This window comes from Balaenoptera borealis (assembly GCF_965194805.1).
Source record: "Balaenoptera borealis genome assembly, chromosome: X".
Taxonomy (NCBI): domain Eukaryota; kingdom Metazoa; phylum Chordata; class Mammalia; order Artiodactyla; family Balaenopteridae; genus Balaenoptera; species Balaenoptera borealis.
In genome coordinates, this window is record NC_138881.1 from 123,952,166 (window position 1) to 123,974,107 (window position 21,942).

General features: G+C 41.7%; 1 protein-coding gene across 4 annotated transcripts in view; it reads left to right on the plus strand.

Moving 5' to 3' along the window:
- The window catches only part of AFF2 (ALF transcription elongation factor 2), a 482,808-nt gene that overhangs the window by 331,641 nt on the left and 129,225 nt on the right, over positions 1 to 21,942 (plus strand). For all 4 annotated transcript variants that reach the window (XM_082376043.1, XM_082376045.1, XM_082376044.1 and 1 more), the window contains 2 exons: positions 2,823 to 2,859; positions 3,142 to 3,175. In XM_082376043.1, the coding sequence (XP_082232169.1) occupies positions 2,823 to 2,859; positions 3,142 to 3,175 (71 nt within the window). The remainder of the gene's footprint in view (positions 1 to 2,822; positions 2,860 to 3,141; positions 3,176 to 21,942) is intronic.

The window sequence follows — 21,942 nt, forward strand, 5'->3', positions numbered from 1 at the left end:
CTGTGAGCGGCCACCCCCTCTGTCCCTGTCCTGGGGTATGTCATTCCTTCCTGGAGCGCCACTCTCCCTCGTCAGACATCCCTGGGCTTGGTATCCTTCTCCCTGGCATCTCAGCCAAGGGATCAATTCATCTGTTTTGGGCACTGAATCCAGCACTTGTACAGCGATTGCAGTGTTTTTAGCTGTGTTCTCCAATTTTGGAGATAATTCGTGCAAGTCGCAATTTTGACATTTGCAAGTGTTTACAATAGAACTGGTTGTTGAAATGGGCTCTTGTAGTAAGTGCACAATTTGGAATCAGGCCTGATTTGCATTTTCGGCCAATTATCTGTGCTACCATCAGCCACATGATAAAGGTAGAAGCAAGTGGGATAAAATGGTGAAGCCAGGATGGCTACCCACCCACTCTTTTGTTTCGCTTGATTCCTGCCAAAATGTTGGTTTGAAAGAAAAGTACATTTTAAATCACAATAATATTAACAATGCATATAATGCTTCGATGTGCCTCGCCTGATTCTAAGCACTTAATACATAGTAAATAATTGAATCCTCACTATCACTCAAAGAGGTCGGTAATTTGACTCTCCCTAATTTACAGAGGAGGAAACTAAGGTGCAGAGTCAAGTAATATGCTCAGAATCACTCAGCTAATAAACGAGTGAACCAGTCTTCAGATCCAGGTGTTCTGGTGATGTTTTATCACACCGATTTGCAGATGCTCCAGTTCAAATTCCATCTTCCAAAACGTGGGTGTCTCCAGCAAATACATGTACCTGGGGTGCTGGCCCTTTCCTCAGTGCTTGCACCAGGACTAGGTGACACCACCCTCTCAGAAAGCATCCGTTTCTTCCACTCACGACAGAGCTTGCACGGCGGAAGGGGCCAGCACCCCAGGTATACAAGCCCAAACTTGCCCTATACAATTGTAATGAAATCTCTTTAAAAAAATAACAGGTAGAAATATTGGTATATCATTAAGGACGTGCAAATGGTTAACTCTTCATTTATTTGGCACTCTGGGAAATGAGGTGATCTGGATAATTGAAATTCTTGGATAACCAAAGGTTATCCTTCCATAGGAATCACGTAATAGGAATCATTTTGAAATGTAATTCATATTTTCCTGACTTCCTATAAAAATTATCCTGAACATGCTTTAGCCTTTCTTGATCACTTGTCATTATTGCATCAGTTATTGTAGAGCGCTGTAATATTATACTATGCTCTAATTGTGTCCTCGGGAGCTATTGAGATGGCTAGGAATGCTTGCCTCTATATTGAATGGCCATAGACTCTTGTGCTTTTTAAGTTCTAACTTTGCTGTGTCATTTTCTTTGGCCCCCTGTGCTGTCGGTTTTCTCGTCCCAATTTTCCTAGTGGCTGTGCCTCTAGAAGTGTTTCCCCTTTCTCACCATCTATGATTTGCTAACGGGTAGGAATCAAATGGCCAAGCTTGTTAGGGTCTAATGTCAAAAGTCAGTTGTCTAGCAGCGAGGGGAAGAAGGCTTTGAGCTATGTGGGCTTGGTGACAGCCCTTTAGTTGAGAGGCCTTTTCCATCTCTTGTGGAGTTTATGGTCATCTTCTGGAGTAGTAATCATGCCAGAAGATAAGTCTCTTGGGCAACAGAATCATGCTAAATCGATTGGAAAGTTTACTTTTGCTTCAAACACAGCATCATTGTTCTTGCTTACTTCTCTTAAAGATAAATGATGCTGTGATCTTATTTTTATTCCATAGGGTGGCAAGATTAGCCTTAAAGAGTAGATTACTTGCAGCAGATTGATACAACTAATTCTTCTTTTTAAAATTTTTTTATTGAACTGTAGTTGATTTACAATGTTGTGTTAGTTTCAGGTGTACAGCAGAGTGATTCAGTTATACATACGTGTGTGTGTGTGTGTGTGTGTGTGTGTGTGTGTGTGTGTGTGTATGTATATATATATATATATATATATATATATATATATATATGTTCTTGATATAACGAGTTCTTGTATTTGCTTGAATTCATTGTCTCCGGTTTCGGAACACTTGCTTTGCCTTTGATATTCTCTCCTCCATCTGCAAGGAGCTGTGCGTGCCCTGTGCATCAAGGCAGAGCTTCTGCCTGCAAGTCGTGTCAGGATCCACACAGGTGTCCATGCTCCCAGAGAGCCCGATGTGTGCAAATCCGGATTTCTCAAAACCCTGAATGAATTGTGTTGAGGGTGACTTTCAAATAAAATTTAAATCCCTTTAGATAATTCGTTCCACTTGCATAGTTCAAATTGCTTCCTGTACTTCACCAAATTTGTGATGAAGTTTTAAGAACGTGTCTGTTGTGAAAATAAGATACATCTACTGCATGTGTGTCACCGTCAAGGTAGAAAATTGGAGTTGTTTCTATAAAATAGAACAACTGAGCAAATCTATTAATTACAGTGTTATTTACACTTCTACAAAAATCACAATCACTTGTTTGTTTGAACCGAGTCCCCTTTACTTCCATAGAGGTGTCATTGCCTAGCTAAGTGAGAAATTATACACTTGAATCTCACACATATGGGTCATTTGTTCCCATGTTGCACACATTTCCAGATAGATACCAGTCATGTGTAATTCTGATAAAATGGCAGTTATGGCCGTGTTGTAGCTGGTTTGGCTGGCAAATGTTTATCCTTCAAATAGAGCTGCAGACAGTAGCCTAATTAATGGAATCCTTAACAGTGGTTTCCTATTGGCCAACATCCGTCAAGTTATATCTTCAGCGATAACAAATAGACCTTTTGTTTCTCTTGTATCATTTAACTAATGTTTGTACTGTATGTGTTCTTCCTTATAGGAATCCCAGCATCTGACCCCAGGATTCGCCTTACAAAGTAGGTGTTTTGAAAAAAATCCTTGATCCCAGCATCTCCTCTCCTCCCTCACTTTCTTCTCTTTCCTACCTAATATCATGAAAACATGGAATAACAACAATAATAAAAAGTCACATTGTGGCACATCCAATTGGTTTCTTTTTTCTCCCATCTGTTATTCATGGCAGGATTCTGTGAAAGGGTATAACTGGAAGGGCTGCATGTTCAAGACCAATTTCATTCAGAATGATCATCTGACAGTAGAAAACATGGATGGTAAATGTCTGTGCGTTTTCTTTTCAGAGTGGAGCGACCCGACCAGCAGAGCTTCTACAAAGTGAGTACCGTTCAAGTCGTAAGTACTCAGGTTTCTGAAACACGCTTCTTCGGGGGCATTTCACAAGGAAAAGGTGCTTCGGTGCTGAGCGAATCTTGTTCTCTCTTGTGCTCCTTGAAAGCAGGAACCTTGCCTCATAATAACATGGGGTGTGGTTAGAGGGGAGAATGAGATTTCCCACGATAGGCAAGTGACAGTCAAAATGAATGACATCACCACTAGGCTCTCTGATGGTGTAGAAGATACAGGCTGGGTCAATACCCGGGACACCAGCACAGCTGTGATTCTTGAGTGGTTGTTGGAGCATTGTGTAACTTCAGCCACAGGCATCGTTATATGTAATATTCAGCCACCACCGATTAGGATGGAGAAAGGACCCGCCTAAGCAGCCATGCTCGGACATGAGAGGTTGGGTGGATTGCTCCGGCCACTCAGCCCGGGACCTTGCTGTTTGCAGGTCGTCCGGTGACTGTATATTAAAGATAAACAAGGGCAGCCAGAAGGAGGTGGAATAAGAGGTTACTTGACGCTAGGTTGAAGTTCAGAAGCCAGGGCCCTGCAATTCTCTCCTCACTGTCTTCCTTTTTTATTAATGTTCACTGAAGGAGGGGTATGGAGAAACCAATTTCCTCAGATTAACCGTTGTAGATTTTGTAATAGCCATTTGTCCAAGAGAGTATCAAGGGAGTAGTTCTCTCACAACTTCTTTCATTCTTAATAGTAGAAAATGGAAGCTGACTTTTCTATGTGAGTAATAGTCACATACTTGAAATTTTTCAAAATGAAATAATTTATGACATTCAAGTGGCCTAATGGCACACTTGAATTGCTCACCTTTTGGAAGATCACGAATAATTGCATAAAACAACTGGGAATGACTCCCAAATAGACTAAGGCTCTGGGAAAGTCAATGGTATTTCCACATTCTTGGGTCTGTTTAGTGGCAAAGCCCCCAAAGCCCTGACCCCATCACCAGACCTCTTATTTGGTTTTCTGGCCTGATCTGTGCCTTCTAATTCAAGGTTCCATTTCAACAGCCAAGAATCCTCCATTTAAAGAATCGAGGAAAAAAAAAAAAAGAGACAAGAGGAAAATAAAACTATAACCTTGATTTAAGGACCAAATTATATGGAAACGTGGAAATCAAAATCATCTTTGATATTGTTCATTTCAGCTTTTCCAGTAATCATTTTGAATTGCCCTCCCCCTTGTTATCCTAGTAAACAATAGACCTTATTCTCCTTACCTCCACTCCTAACTTGCCCCACTCTTATTACAAAGCCAGTAAACTTCACACACACACACACACACACAGTTGAGCATTCAGGAAATCAGTGCAGGTTTCCAAATATGAAAACACATAAAAATACTTTTCCATTGTAAAATGATCCCATTCCTAAAGCAAGAGTATCAGGCTCCTGCTGTGAAATATGCTGATTTCCATATAGACCATAAAATGCAATATTTCAGTAGTTTGTAACTAACAGAAATAAACTTGTCAATTGTGGTTTATAGCTAGAGGCTGCATTTCCAGAGAACAGCACTTCATAGCACAGGGTATATAGTGCATTCAGTAGGACTAAGGTTCTCTATAGGAGGCATCCATAAAACTGGAAGACACTGAGTCTGTTTTATGAATGAACTGCTCTCTTTTTAGCCGCCTGATCCAAAGTCCAGGCATTGTTCATCAGACTTCAGCTGCAGTAAATTCCCTTCTTGTGGTAGGGTATAGGTTTAACACAGGGCAGGTCAGAGTTGTAATAATTATTTTTACTTTTAGCTTCCAAATTATTATCAGCTTAGCCATTCCAGTCATTCTCGCATATTTCACTACGGTGTGCTTTTTATTTTTAAGTCAGCTTCTAGGATTTTCCATCTGGCAGGGCAATCCTCTAGGCAACTAAGAACATCCTGAGTGTAGACAGGCTGCTGGTGGCTAGAGCTTGGTGGGAAGCAGCCCCAAGTCAGCCCTGCTGCAGGAGAGACATCCTCCCAATGCTTGTGAACGTCCTGGGCAAGCTCCTACCCGTCCCTGCAGTAGAGAGAGACGGGAGTCTTGTAAATCAGAATCCCTTAATTCCTGGGCTACTTGATTTGTTTTCCTCATCTTGGCCTCGTTTCCCTGGATAACAAAATGCAGATCTTCCATTTGGGCCTGGATTGTTTATAAGGACTGCACGCCCCGGCACCAGGTCTGAGAAACACTGGTGCAGGAGTCCCTGAGTGCAAGCTGGGAACCGGCCAGGCTCTGTGCTCCCGGCTCAGCAGGATCACTGACCTTTGGAGAAGGGGAGCTTTTCTCGCTCAGCATACTCCGTTGACACACAGTGCTTTTTATGGGGTGTCCATCTAAATGGTGACATCCTACCTGCTCCAGCTGACTGCCCAGGAGGCCAGAGCATGGGACTGGGGGAATTTCAAGATCTGGGCTTGAGCCTCTGCCCCATGACAGTGATGGTATTGGGGGAAAACACTGGCCTAGGATTCAGAGGGTGCGAGTTTAAATCATGGGGGAATTTATTTTTATTTCAGAGTATAGAGATAGAGTCCCTTGAGGGAAATGAAGCAAAGTAATGAGCAGATTGTATACGCATACAGGTATATACGCAAACACTTGTCACAATTCAAATGTAAACAGCTATACTCATTAGTAATTAAACTCAAGGTCAAAGTGCATTTAACTTTAACCCTTAATAATTTCTGGAGGAAAGAAGACCTGGCAGGTGTTGTTCCCCTCAGCCTGCATGAGTCTGAGTTGTATTATAGTCTCGGAACAGGCCTCACCCAGGTCTTCTAAATCCAGTGGAGTTTCAAGCCTCCTTCAACAAAGGTCTCTCTCCCCAAAAAGAGAGTGGGGCATGGGCTGTCGAAGGTCAAATTGTATTTCTCATGCTGTGGAGTTGTGTATTTGTACAGTAATATCACGTTCGTTCTGCATCTAAAGCACCCATTTATTTCAATTGGAAGATTCAGGGATTGAATGGACACCCCAGACACTGGGTTACCTTCTAGTTTCTGCATGAAGCCATTAAGGAACAATGGAGGAGAAAACAGAAACTAAATCCAAAGAACTTGGATTTTCCTCATTGGGTTGGATGGCTTCATCTAGCTGGTTATGACATCTTGTCAATTACTTGTCAATACAGTGGCTTTACCAAAATACATGACTCTGTTGGTCTTTCATGAGCTGTCCTGAATAGGGACAGATCAGATGCTTCCTGAGAAGCATTTTCAGACAGCAACCATGAGCTCAAGGGTTTCCATCGAGTCAGTCCTTGACTTTAGCTAGTTTTGTGAGGACAGTTGAGAAAATGGCAGTTCCAGATATGCAGTTCCTTTGTCATCCTCGGCTGTTTGCATTTAGACTCTGTCCGGCTGGAAATCATCCAGACCCCCTTTTAATCAAGTAGCTCCTGTGTTTTAGGGCATGCTGTTGAAGATTCCTGGATAATTTCCATAAAAGCTCAACGTAAAGGCAGATGTAAACATAGGCTGTTCTTTCCTTGCCATAATACCAGTTCCTCCACTTACGGTATTAGGTATGGGTCTGAAAACATCACAGCCATGGACCCAGAGAGCTGACAAAAGGCCTGACAAAGACAGTCTAGTTGTGGCCAGTTTACCTGTGGGTGACAGGTAGGCATGCCACATGGACAAATGCTTGAATGTAGCACTGGTTAGGAGGAAAGGACATTATACTCTCACAGGAATGGCGGGCACCTGTGACAATAATCATTGTGCTGTTGGGTCGTGCGCAAGGCTAGGTGCCAGGTCCCATGCCAGGTGCTCTTATATACATCACCCCATTATACTTAGCAGCCACCCGGAGGGGCTCCAAATTATTCCCATTTTACAGATGAGAAAAACAAAGCTAGAATATTGTCCCTCCTTATGAAGTATACACAGTCCAGTGGGAGGACAAACTGACTGTTTATCTCGAATGGACATGTTGGCTATGAGTACACAGAAGGGCCGAGTCAGTTACACTGCTCTTCATGGGAAAGCTTGAATGCACAAAGCCCCCTCTTTTCCCACTGGGCTGTCCCTTCTCACGGTATCTATTGGGGTCGGGGCACAACCTTCAAATAGACTTGAAGAACTGAAGTTGATGGGAAGCAGTCCCACAAGAAATTATACCTCTCTGTTTTAGATGATTCAAAACCTCGTCAAAATTGCTTGATTTAACTGAAAGATCATTATCTCTAAACTTGTATTGATGTGGTATGAAGATTTCATTACCACAGGGAATAGAAATAGTATGAGAATGTTTTCTGGTTTGCTATGACCAGTAACACATTACATCATTTCTTAGATGAATTTTGAAACAAATTTTTTTTACCAAAAAACCCCAAGAAATGAAAAACACATTCATGAAAATCCTGACCATCTTTCTACCAAAATCTTCTTCATTGAAAACGTTTGCTCTGAGAATCTGATTTGAGATTTGAGAAAGAACTCCCACCTCTAGCAACTTCATATATTCTTTCCTAAGTAGACGTCTGGTCTGCTACACACTTTCTGTAGCAAAGTAACTGTGTAACGAGGCAGGGGGAAAAAAATGACTGTTATTTTCATAATCAGATTAATTCTTAATCAGAATACATGATTTGGTACTTGGAATTTAGAAATACTACTAATCAGTTTGAGGCTTACAAAAGCCAAAGTAAACTCTCCCAGTAAACTGGGAATCTTGGTGACTGTCACTGGTTGCAGCCATTCTGGCTTTCAAACTGAGACGTGTGCCAACTCTTGCTTTTAACCTGTCTTGTATGCCCTGCGTCGTAGAGCTTGCCAACTTTTCCTAAGGACTTAATATATTTTTGGAAGTTCTCCACTGCATCAGGGACAGCCACCTGGGAGCAGAGAAAACAAAATTTGGCAGCCTGTTCAAGCTGTGAATTAAAGGTAATTCACAGTTTGAAATGAATCAGCATGAGGTCCTTAAGAAGAGTAATCAGACCTCAAGAGGATTTTATTTTGAGGACTGTATATTGGCTAATGTGACAACAAGCAATATTGGCATTTGGAATGTTCGTGTCAAGAAGCACCGAAGCTGCTGGTGCTTGACGGGCACCAAGACTGAAAACTGGGCCCCCTTTGACGGCAGCTTTGGATTTCCACTTTCATTACAAAAGCTGCAAACGTAGCGTTTGTGCTCAGGGAGCGTAAATCTTGAAAGATCAGGTTGGATTTGTGTGTCTTTGTTCATGTGCCCAAGATTTGTATGTTTCAGGTGGATTATGAGACACGTCTGTAATTAGAAACAAACATCTCTCTCTCTTTCTCTCAGGGAAAAGTCAAGTATCTCCTCTTTTCTACCTGATTTGCATCCATATGTATATTCATTCGTTCGCGATTTCATTCCTTTCAGCAAAAATGGGTTGAGCCCCTACTGTGTGTAAGGCTCTGAGCGAGGCAGGGTGGTACCTCAGGGTGGAACACTGCACATCCTTCCCTCAGGGAACTCACTGAGGATTAGACTTGCACGGATAACGCCAATACCTCAACTAACTCATAACTACTGAGTGCCTACGGCGTGCCAGGCGCTTTCTTTCTTTACAGGCCCAAAGGAGTCAGCCGTATTATATTCTACAGCAGCAGAAACCAAAACTCAGAGATATTGAGTGAGTCACCCAAAGGGCCACAGTAACAAAACCACAACCGGACAGACTCCAGATCACATGCTCTTAACCCGCATTAAAGCCATCGCCTGGGCTGTTTGGAGAGGGCCCTCCCGATCTGAATTCAGGTGTGATCTTGCCCTGGTATCAGACCAAAGTAAACTGGCCCCAGGGCAGGCCAAAACGGTCCCTGTCATTTTGGTTTTGGTCAGGGAAAGGATTGGATCTGAACACTGTCATTGAGTCAGGCCTCTCATACACAGCACACGCTGATGGGTGCTGATAGGTACTCTGTAGGCAGGCACCGGTCCAGCCTCAGCTCAGGGCCTGCGGCCCGATGGTGTCACCATGCCTGTAAGATGCTTCCTTTGGTGAGGTGCAAAGATCCAAGCCTGTAAGGGACTTTACCGCCACTCAAAATCCCCTTGAGGGTGATTTCGGTGGCCTGTGATGGGAACAACATCCGTCTCCAGAAATCTCCATTTTGCCATATTAAAGTAGAAAGAAGAGAACTGGTATTTGGGTCTGTTTTTATGACAGGTTTGTCCATTACTTTTCATGCTTACCAATGTGGAAATTGCTTTATATTATTGGAAAGTTGCTTTATTTTATTGATATATCCTCATGGCAGAATAATTTTTTTTAATGTGTTGCTATTTTTTAATTTAATTTAATTAATTAATTTATTTATTTATTTATTTATGACTGTGTTGGGTCTTCGTTTCTGTGCGAGGGCTTTCTCTAGTTGCGGCAAGCGGGGGCCACTCTTCATCGCGGTGCGCGGGCCTCTCACTATCGCAGCCTCTCCTGTTGCGGAGCACAGGCTCCAGACGCGCAGGCTCAGTAATGGTGGCTCACGGGCCCAGTTGCTCCGCGGCATGTGGGATCTTCCCAGACCAGGACTCGAACCCGTGTTCCCTGCATTGGCAGGCAGATTCTCAACCACTGCGCCACCAGGGAAGCCCCGAATAATTTTTAAAAATTATTCCCAACGTTATCAACCAGTGGCCTTATTTCTAAGTTCTCCTCGAGATTTTGAACAGTAAATGGTACTGAAGCAAATGATGCTGGTGGAAGTTGTTGAAGTTAATAAGCAAGAGACCAAAGTAAAAATAATTCCAGCTGTATAACTGAACATAATGTTTTGATCACACACACGCATGCATGCACATCCTCTGTCTCCCAGAATATCAGACCCCTCTAATGCATCTGATCTAATGAGATGCACACTCTTTTTTCAGTTACTAGATTCTAAAATGCTATCTATGTCATGGGCTACTTTTCATGTGCCCAGCGATTGATAATCTTATAGCATTTTCACACAATGTATTAGCCTCATGTGAGTGCCGCAGCAATCCTGTTAGATAGCCAGGTGCAAAGAAGCCAGGCTTGGGGGTGTGGGGGGGAAGATATTTACCAAAGTCCCCCAGCTAGGGCGTGGCGGAGCTGGGCCTGGAAGCGAGGACTGTGCACTTCCATCAGAACGTGCTGCCTTGTCCCCACGTTCCCTAGATGGCTGCAGGGCCAGAACTCCTCAATCAGAGCCTGACAGGTCTTCCAGGCCCAGATGAAGAAAATATAGCAGCAGTGCAGAGAGCCCCATGGATCATTCCTAGAAATTAAAAAGAAACAAACATCCCCCCCCAAAAAAATCCCCACCCAACTGAGCCTGGAATAGATGAGAAGGAATATTCACCACGCTTCTGAGCTATTCATTCTGCTTTTCCATCCTATCAAGCATTTCACAAACAGCCAGATACTTTGCCCCAGTTACATTATTGGGAACGTTCTGTTTAAATGGTCTGCTCTTGATACCTTCTCAGAGCTGCTAAAAGCCCTTCCATTTTGCTGATGAGTGGGGAGCACTGTTGGTAGAACACGGCAGATGCTCGCACGATGACAGCAGTAAAGTCAGTTGAAAAATTTGACAAAAGCCTTTCTTCGTGGTTCTTCTGTCCACTGTAATATGAGGACCAGAAAAGGAAAAGGTCTCAAAACTATTTGATTGACATCTGCAAATATGCTGCCTATATTGGGACGGAGCAGGGTGGGGTTGGAGTATGCCTTCTAAAACCCAAAGGAACAAAATTGTTTTTCTTTGCTACCCTGTGAGATCTTGGCATCCAAGTACAACCCGTAATACACTACTTGGTCCCTGGCAAAGTTTCCAGGGTGCCTGAGAGAGCAATGAGGGGGAAGAGGGCATAGAAGGTCATGATTTACAGAGCAACCAACTTACAATTCTGCCACCACCATTGCCTAATTTCAGGAGTGACCTCATTTCTGCATAAGTTGCCCACTTTTTAAAAATCCCAGATAGATAGCTCAATATTATAACTATGTGGGATATTTCTAGATTTTCAAGAGAAAAATCCAAAAAAGTACCTAATGCTTATAGTATCTAGAAATTGTCTAGTATATCTAGAAATTGAGAGGGTCATTCTATATTTCTCCAAAATCATTTTCATGTATCATGTAGTACAGACAGAAGGGCAGCAAACTAACTGCATGTGAGCTATGTGCCTGGGTCATTACGGTCACTGCTTGCAGGGGCCCTCTGTGGGCCAGGCACAGGGGCGAACATTTCACAAGCATTAGCTGTTTCATCCTCATCGCATCTCTGAGGTGGGATGTCCTCATCATCACCGGTCCCAGGATTGTCCTCTCAAAGGCTCAGAGAGGGCACCTAGCAAATACCCCAAACTATAAAGTTTCAATTGAACAATTACGAATTAAGTACAGAGACAGATAATACTCTTCTAGTTCTATGACATTTTCCATTTCCACACAGAGCATTATCTTCATTACATTCAGGCTTGACTCAATTCTGGGAGCCAGGAGAGGAGAGGGACCTCAGCTGCCAGGTGGCTCAAATCCCAGCTCCCTCACTTCCTGCTGTGTGACTTGATGAAGTCACCTGGTGTTTTCTGAGCCTTTGTTTCAACAGATACAACATGGAGAAGCGCTACTGCTCAGACTCTGTCGTGAAGTGCGCCGCCATCGGATGGGCTCCTGAATGGGCTTTGACGTCCATCATTCGCATTGTTCTCTCCCCATGTTAGCAGTGAGGAAAGTCGTGCTCAGATGGCTTAAGCGCGGGCCCCAGGCTCACACAACTCACTGTTGCAAGGCTCAGTTCCACTTCTTGACTCCTAGTTAAGTGCTCTTTTTGCTAGTATCTGCCATTACTTCTCACAAGTGTTGTGTCGCTGTGGTTTGAATCAAAGGATCAACTCCCAACGCCGAGATCAGTGGACTGAAAGCCAGTCACTCATGCAGGCCACTCCTCTCCTGCTTAGATTAGATGCCCCCAGCACGCTTCTGGATGTTCCACCGTGTTGAGAAGAGTGAGTCCATTCTCCTACCCACCTACCCACCCACAAGGGATCATGATTTGATTCAGTGATAGTTTGAGCATTTGCAGAAGAAATTGAACAGTTAAAAAAAATCGAATATGTTTTACAATCTCACTGTCTTAGAGAATGGAATTTGGGGGTTAGGTCCACCCTTTATCTTCATGCTTTTGGGGGGGAGCTGTCTCTCTTATTCTGAGGTTGAAGAGGACCTGAAGCCAGTGACCTGTCTTGACCTTTACAACGGGATTAAAATTCCAGGTTGCTACTGTGGTAACCACACCTTGAAAATTAGATCCTGACAGCCACTGAGAAATTTAAAAGTTCACCGCTGCCATGAACTTTGAAGAAACGTTGCTTACAATTTCAGTGGCAGCCTCTTGATTAAAATAATCTGCCTTTCTGTCTGCTAGAAAGAGTTTGTGTGTGTGTGTGTGTGTGTGTGTGTGTGTTTTGGGGGGCGGTGCTAAAAGATTATATCTTGATGGATTTTTTAAACATAAAAAAAATGGTTGTGGTTTGAAGCAAAGTGGTTTTCTGCATGAAATTTAAATCAACTTCAGCTCAATTTATAGTATTCAGAGAGAGCTGTGATATTCAGGGTGGCAGGAAGCCAAGAGACACAGAAAAGATGTAAAGACACTCAGAGAAGACACTCAGAGAAGATACTTCTGTGGGTCCTTCCCAGACAAACCTCAGTGACCCATGGTCCAAATGGCAGCCACTTTGAAACCACAGATTGCTGGGCCCAGGTTCTGCGCAGGAGGGAAATGTAGAGCAGGCACACGACAGGCTTGCAGATCAAGAGGGCAGGCAGTCACTGATTTGCCCAGTGGCATAAAGAGCTGGAAGTCATATTCATGCTCCTAAAGCCAGGGCAATAGGAACCAAGCAATAGAGGGCATCTCACCTCTGAAAAAGATGAGGGATTGAGGCATTTGAAATTCCAGGGATTCTCCAGCCTTCCTTCCTTTTGTATTTCTCTCTCAAGACAGCAGTTCATGGTGAGTCTGGCTTTATAATTAGTTGTGAGCTATGCCTGTGGTTCCAGGATTTTTAAAAATTTGATGGGGCTTTTTTTTTTTTTTGACATGCTGCAACAGGATTGGAATGTGTGTTTCTTAGGCAACACATTAAAAAATACCTCTGTAACTCTCCGAAAGGAGCAGTTTCACACCAGAAGTGATGATCTCACTCTGAGAAAGCTGGCAGACTCTTTCCCATGCAACAGAGAGCAAATATTAAACCAGTTGGACAATATCAGGTAGTTAGGAGGGAGGGGTGTGGAGCAACAGAAATTCTCAGCCTGCACAGAGGGGCAGCTCTGACTGAAGACCTGGGGGGAGATTGCCTCTCATGTCACTTGAGGGTCTCTTCAGTCTGGTTTGGTCAGTCTGTGTGCCGAGGAGGCTGGAACAGTGATGACCAGATTGCGATACTCCTCCAAACCCAAGGAATGCTTGGGAAAGCCCAACAAATACCACCAGTCTTCCACTCCAGAAGGTTCTAGAACCTCAGGTAGCACCTTTGGCTCTACTGACATGATAGGTTCACAAGTCTGTGAGCTCCTTAGGGAGAAGTGTGGTATGGATTCGCCTGTGTTTCCTTAGCAACTAGTACAGGACCTGCTACACAGTAGATAACCAGAAATTGTTATCGAGTGAATGGTACATAGTAAAATAAGGATCCAGAAGGTGTCGGTTATTCTGAATTAATAATAATAACATTTTTTAAAATGTTTATTTTATTTATTTATTTTGGCTGCATTGGGTCTTCGTTGCTGCGCGGGCTCTTCTCTGGTTACAGCGAGTGGGGGCTACTCTTCGTTGTGGTGCACAGGCTGCTCATTGCGGTGGCTTCTCTTCTTGCGGAGCATGGGCTTCAGTAGTTGTGGCTCGTGGGCTCTAGAGCACAGGCTCAGTAGTTGTGGCACATGAGCTTAGTTGCTCCGCGGCATGTGGGATCTTCCCGGACCACGGTTCGAACCCGTGTCCCCGGCATTGGCAGGCGGATTCTTAACCACTACGCCACCAGGGAAGCCCAATAATAACATTTTTGAGATCATTTATTCTTAGATTCTTCAATCCATATTGAAAAGGTAGTATCATAAGAAGAAATAAAAATGCTTGAATGTGTGCACGTGCGTGTGTGAGTAGTTTAGTCATGGAAAGCCATGTAATGTAGAGATTGAAGTGGACAGGCTCCAGAGCCATATTGCCTGGGTTCAAATTCCACCTTCTCCATCTTTTAGTCATGTGACCTTGGCCAAGTTACTTAACCTCTCTGTCACTCAGTTTCCTCATCTGTAAAATGGGGATGGTAATAGCACCTGCATGGTAGGACTAAATGATTGAAGTGCCTATCGCAGTGCTTGATATATAGGAAGCTCTCAATACACGTTAACTATTGCTATTCATTACGCTTAGGGTTAGTACTGTCGTTATCACTCAGTGCTCTGAATCGGTGACATTTGCACTACATTCCAATCTTCAGTCACTTGGGGGACCTTTCCCTCCCTTCCCTGACTTGTCCCAGAGGCTCCCAGTTGGAGGAAGACGTCTCCAGAACGAGCAAACCTGGACTACCTTGAATCTTTCCTCTGTTGACCCAGCTACCCCAGGACCCGAGGATAAAAATGAAGAATAGCAGATATGTCTTAAATGCATGCACTTTGGGTACTAGGCACTTTCTTCTTCTTGGGAGCTCACCACAGCATCTTATCACAGGCACACTTGTGCTTTTAATTCTGTGATTATTTTTAAAAAATCAAAGCTAGAACTTATGAAGTCCAGGCACTATGCTGAGTGTTTTATGTCCACTAGCTAATTGAATATTCACAACCCGATGAGATGTCGGCACCACTCTTACACATTTTACACAAAAGAAACTGAGGTTCATGAATGGAAACTAAGTTCTTGCAGCCAGTAATGGTGGGCTCTGTGTCGGGCTGACTCTGGTAAGAGAGCCCTGAAGCGCAGCCTTCCTGCCTACCCGTGAAATGGCCAATCCCGGAATCCACCCGGACTCCATTGTCTTGGGAAATGGCAACACCTACTCAGAGATAACAGAGGACCAGAACTTGACCAAAGACGTTCTCTGCCCCTGATTCCCTGGATAGCCTCTCACCTTTGGTAAAATCATCACTGGGGTAATTTCATAATTGTGGAGTCATAATTGTGGATTGCTTGGTTCACATCTGTATGAATAACTATTTCTGAAATATTATAACAAGCACGTTGGCAGTTTTCTAATCAAGTAGCACAGAATCCTTTTCTAAATTCCCATTTTTTTGCATGCATAAGGGGATTTGTCTGAATAACAAAGAAACGTGAATAAAATTTCATGGACTAGACCCCGCCATTCTGTGAAACAAACACTCTGTTCCCTTGCCTGGGCAAATCATTCCTGATGCTGCAAACCTGCTTCTGTTTCCTTGGTCTAAAAAGACATTTCAGACTCTGCCTTTAATTATGATCAGGTTTGACTCTGAATCCCTTGAGAAATAAGCTTGTTTTTGCTGGGAGGGATGGTAAAATAACATTTAAATAGGTTTTAAAAATAAGAATGAAATCTCAGAAGACACACTATTGTAGAACATACTGTATATCAAAATATATCAGCACGTAGTTGTAACAGTGACTTAGTAAACACATTGCTGACTGAACTATGAAAAATAATCCACTGAGGTGCTATTTCCCTCACTCCTTAGCACTGGGTTAAGAAAGTATCACCGTAAAGTAGATATGCACTGTGTAAAAATATTTGTGTGTGTGTTTTTTTAAAATATCTCTTTCAGACCCAACAGACTAATCTTTCTTCTTCCCTTGCTAGGAAAAGTATACTATAAGGGATTTAGTTAAGTGGTATATTAAGTGAAGGTCTAAAACAGTTTTAGAAGATAACAATTCTGAGCAAAAAAACTGTCTTTAGAAAATTGATTCTGAATGTGACATAAGTATAAAATACGGTCAAAGGAGGTTCAATGAAATCTTTCCAATCTGTCACCTAATTTAGAATCTGACACCACTTGTATTTTCTACTGGCACCTCTATTATTATAAGAACGTGAAACTGTAGGTAAAATAAATATATCAGTACAAGTAAATGAATTTCCATGTTCTGGAAAGTGATCTTTTCTCTGGATAGCCTGAATTATCCTGGTTAAGAGACCACCTCTGTGGAAGAACAGGGTTCCTGAAGACCATTCTTTTGCATAAAGTTTTATGTTAAGTTCCTAGAAGCCCTGTTCCAAAATTATAGAATATTAGGAGTTATTCCTAAGAATACATCCATTACTCTTGCTAAAACTTTTAGATCTAAACTAAACTAACTTGACTTTTAAAGTCATGGTTCAGTTCAGATCTGTTGTCTTTAATTCCATGTAAGAAAAAGTTTGATGAGCTACGATGAGACACTTCGTTACGTGCACCAGAGCGTGTCAAACCATGTCCAGTTTAAAGTCATCAGATAATTTCCCCCATTTGACCCTATGGTATAAAACTATTTTCTTAGTTTAATTCCAATAATGTGAATGGTGCATGTGTACAAAGGTTTCAAAGCAGTGTTTCTCATAAATAGCATTTAAATAGCTCCTCCTTTGCAAAAGAAAGCAAGGGACAAAGCAGACGAATCATGATAGTCTCTCATAACGAAAAAACTGAGAAAATGCACATCCACATGCCCACTCCTTCCCAGTGTAGTTTGACCACATGATGGTTATCACTGAATGATTGGAACTCACAGTTTTACGTGGGAGAGAAGAAGAAAAGCCATATAGAGATGTTTTCCCACTTGAAGCAAACCTGTCACAAAAATTCTCTCATATATTTCCAAACAGATAAAAAGGTAATTTTTCACCCTTAAAAAAGAATCCTTCACTTTGAAAATGATTCACCACAGGTTTCCTCTAAATAGCAAGCTCATGCCATGCATTCACAATATGGTTTGATTTTCAAAACATCAATTTACATGCACTATCCAGAAACAAATCTATTGTGCAAAGTGATGCTTACTTGTATAGCATAAAAAGGTAAAAATATGTTTTAAAAATTGGGGTCCATGGTTTATAGAGTGTTTTCATCATTAATATTAATTATGTATAGTCCAGCAGCTTTCGCTAACACAAGTAGAGATGGAGATGCCACAGGCTGCCTCAGAGGTGGTTCCATAATGCTCATTCATAATTAGCAAAATGCCATATTTCGGCAGCAGTCAATCAAACACGGCCTTGTTCTTGTTCTCATGGGAGCCTAATCCATCAGTCCCTTCTTCCCCCTTCAGTTTGCCTGATTCACAGACATATTCCATGAGCTGAAAATCTAACAATAAATTAGGGAGAAAATTAGAGCCGTTTTCACAACTAACATTGGAAACGGAATGTAATCCTTGGAGTGCAGAATATTCACAGCCAAAGTGAAGTGGAAAGATCGGTAACTAGAGATGTGGTGTAGCGTCGCTTGGAACATGAATTCTCTAAAGAACCCTGGACAGAAGGGGAGAGGCAGCATGTCCAGGGAGTGCCTCCGGAGTGTGGAGTCCTGGAGTTTGGAGCCGTGTGCCTGCCAGGGTCTTCGTGCTCCGGACGGGTGTCAGGCCTGTGCCTCTGAGGTGGGAGAGCCGAGTTCAGGACATGGCCCACCAGAAACCTCCCAGCTCCATGTAATACTAAACGGTGAAAGCTCTCCCAGAGATCTCCATCTCAACGCTAAGACCCAGCTCCACTCATGAGCAGCAAGCTACAGTGCTGGACACCCTATGCCAAAAAACTAGCAAGACAGAAACACAACCCCACCCATTAGCAGAGAGCCTGCCTAAAATCATAATAACGTCACAGACACTCCAAAACACACACCAGACGTGGTCCTACCCACCAGAAAGACAAGATCCAGCCTCATCCACCAGAACACAGGCACCAGTCCCCTCCACCAGGAAGCCTCCACAACCCACTGAACCAACCTCACCCGCTGGGGGCAGACACCAAAAACAACGGGAACTATGAACCTGCAGACTGCAAAAAGGAGACCCCAAACACAGTAAGTCAAACAAAATGAGAAGACACACAGCAGATGAAGGAGCAAAGTAAAAACCCACCAGACCAAACAAATGAGGAAATAGGCGGTCTACCTGAAAAAGAATTCAGAGTAATGATAGTAAAGATGGTCCAAAATCTTGGAAATACAATGGAGAAAATACAAGAAACATTTAACAAGGACCTAGAAGAACTAAAGAGCAAGCAAACAATGATGAATAACAAAATAAACAAAATTAAAAATTCTCTAAGAAGGAATAGGTAGCAGAATAACTGAGGCAGAAGGACGGATAAGTGACCTGGAAGATAAAATAGTGGAAATAACTACCACAGAGCAGAATAAAGAAAAAAGAATGAAAAGAATTGACAGTCTCAGAGACCTCTGGGACAACATTAAACGCACCAACATTCAAATTATAGGGGTCCCAGAAGAAGAAGGGAAGAAGAAAGGGACTGAGAAAATATTTGAAGAGATTATAGTTGAAAACTTCCCTAACATGGGAAATGAAATAGTCAATCAAGTCCAGGAAGTGCAGAGAGTCCCATACAGGATAAATCCAAGGAGAAACACACCAAGACATATATTAATCAAACTAAAAAAATTAAATACAAAGAAAAAATATTAAGAGCAGCAAGGGCAAAACAACAAATAACATACAAGGGAACCCCCATAAGGTTAACAGCTGATCGTTCAGCAGAAACTCTGCAAGCCACAAAGGAGTGGCAAGACATATTGAAAGTGATGAAAGGGAAAAACCTACAACCAAGATTACTCTACCCAGCAAGGATCTCATTCAGATTCGACGGAGAAATTAAAACCTTTGCAGACAAGCAAAAGCTAAGAGAATTCAGCACTACCAAACGAGCTTTACAACAAATGCTAAAGGAACTTCTCTAGGAAGGAAACACAAGAGAAGGAAAAGACCTACAATAACAAACCCAAAACAGTTAAGAAAATGGTAATAGGAACATAAATATCGATAATTATCTTAAATGTAAATGGATTAAATGCTCCCACCAAAAGACATAGACTGGCTGAATGGATACAAAAACAAGACCCGTATATATGCTGTCTACAAGAGATCCACTTCAGACCTAGAGACACATACAGACTGAAAGTGAGGGGATGGAAAAAGATATTCCATGCAAATGGAAATCAAAAGAAAGCTGGAGTAGCAATTCTCAAATCAGACAAAATAGACTTTAAAGACTATTACAAGAGACAAAGAAGGACACTACATAATGATCAAGGGATCGATCCAAGAAGAAGATTTAACAATTGGAAATATTTATGCACCCAACATAGGAGCACCTCAATACATGAAGCAAATGCTAACAGCCATAAAAAGGGAAATCAACAGTAATGCAATCATAGTAGGGGACTTTAACACCCCACTTTCACCAATGAACAGATCATCCAAGATGAAAATAAATAAGGAAACACAAGCTTTAAATGATACATTAAACAAGATGGACTTAATTGATATTTATAGGACATTCCATCCTAATACAGCAGAATACACTTTCTTCTCAAGTGCTCATGGAACATTCTCCAGGATAGATCCTATCTTGGGTCACAAATCAAGCCTTGGTAAATTTAAGAAAATTGAAATCATATCAAGTATCTTTTCCAACCACAATACTATGAGACTAGATATAAATTACAGGAAAAAAGACTGTAAAAAATACGAACACATGGAGGCTAAACAATACACTACTAACTAACTAAGAGATCACTGAAGAAGTCAAAGAGGAAATCAAAAAATACCTAGAAACAAATGACGATGAAAACACGATGACCCAAAACCTAGGGATGCAGCAAAATCAGTTCAAAGAGGGAAGTTTATAGCAATACAGTCCTACATCATGAAACAAGAAACATCTCAAATAAACAACCTAACCTTACACCTAAAGCAATTAGAGAAAGAAGAACAAAAAAACCCCCAAAGTTAGCGAAGGAACGAAATCATAAAGATCAGATCAGAAATAAATGAAAAATAAATGAAGGAAACAATAGCAAAAATCAATAAAACTAAAAGCTGGTTCTTTGAGAAGATAAACACAGTTGATAAACCATTAGCCAGACTCATCAAGAAAAAAAGGGAGAAGACTCAAATCAATAGAAATGAAAAAGGAGAAGTAACAACTGACACTGCAGAAATACAAAGGATCATGAGAGATTACTACAAGCAACTCTATGCCAATAAAATGGACAACCTGGAAGAAATGGACAAATTCTTAGAAAAGCACAACCTTCTGAGACTGAACCAGGAAGAAATAGAAAATATAAACAGACCAATCACAAGCACTAAAATTGAGACTGTGATTAAAAATCTTCCAACAAACAAAAGCCCAGGACCAAATGACTTCACAGGAGAATTCTATCAAACATTTAGAGAAGAGCTAACACCTATCCTTCTCAAACTCTTCCAAAATATAGCAGAGGGAGGGACACTCCCAAACTCATTCTACGAGGCCACCATCACCCTGATACCAAAACCAGACAAAGATGTCACAAAGAAAGAAAACTACAGGCCAATATCACTGATGAACATAGATGCAAAAATCCTCAACAAAATTACTAGCAAACAGAATCCAGCAGCACATTAAAAGGATCATACACCATGATCAAGTGGGGTTTATCCCAAGAATGCAAGAATTCTTCAACATACGCAAATCAATCAATGTGATACACCATATAACAAATTGAAGGAGAAAAACCATATGATCATCTCAATAGATGCAGAGAAAGCTTTTGACAAAATTCAACACCCATTTATGATAAGAACCCTCCAGAAAGTAGGCATAGAGGGAACTTACCTCAACATAATAAAGGCCATATATGACAAACCCACAGCCAACATCATCCTCAATGGTGAAAAACTGAAAGCATTACCTCTAAGATCAGGAACAAGACAAGGTTGTCCACTCTCACCACTATTATTCAACATAGTTTTGGAAGTTTTAGCCATAGCAATCAGAGAAGAAAAAGCGATAAAAGGAATCCAAATTGGAAAAGAAGAAGTAAAGCTGTCACTGTTTGCACATGACATGATACTATACATTGAGAATCCTAAAGATGCCACCAGAAAACTACTAGAGCTAATCAATGACTTTGGTAAAGTAGCAGGATACGAAATTAATGCACAGAAATCTCTTGCATTCCTATACACTAATGATGAAAAATCTGAAAGAGAAATTAAGGAAACTCTCCCATTTACCATTGCAACAAAAAGAAGAAAATACCTAGGAATAAACCTACCTAAGGAGACAAAAGACCTGTATGCAGAAAACTATAAGACACTGATGAAAGAAATTAAAGATGATACAAACAGATGGAGAGATATACCATGTTGTTGGATTGGAAGAATCAACATTGTGAAAATGACTATACTACCCAAAACAACCTACAGATTCAATGCATTTCCTAACAAACTACCAATGGCATTTTTCACAGAACTAGAACAAAAAATTTCACAATTTGTATAGAAATACAAAAGACCCCAAATAGCCAAAGCAATCTTGAGAAAGAAAAATGGAGCTGGAGGACTCAGGCTCCTGGACTTTAGACTATACTACAAAGCTACAGTAATCAAGACAGTATGGTACTGGCACAAAAACAGAAATATAGATCAATGGAACAGAATAGAAAGCCCAGAGATAAACCCACGCACATACGGTCACCTTATCTTTGATAAAAGAGGCAAGAATATACAATGGAGAAAAGACAGCCTCTTCAATAAGTGGTGCTGGGAACACTGGACAT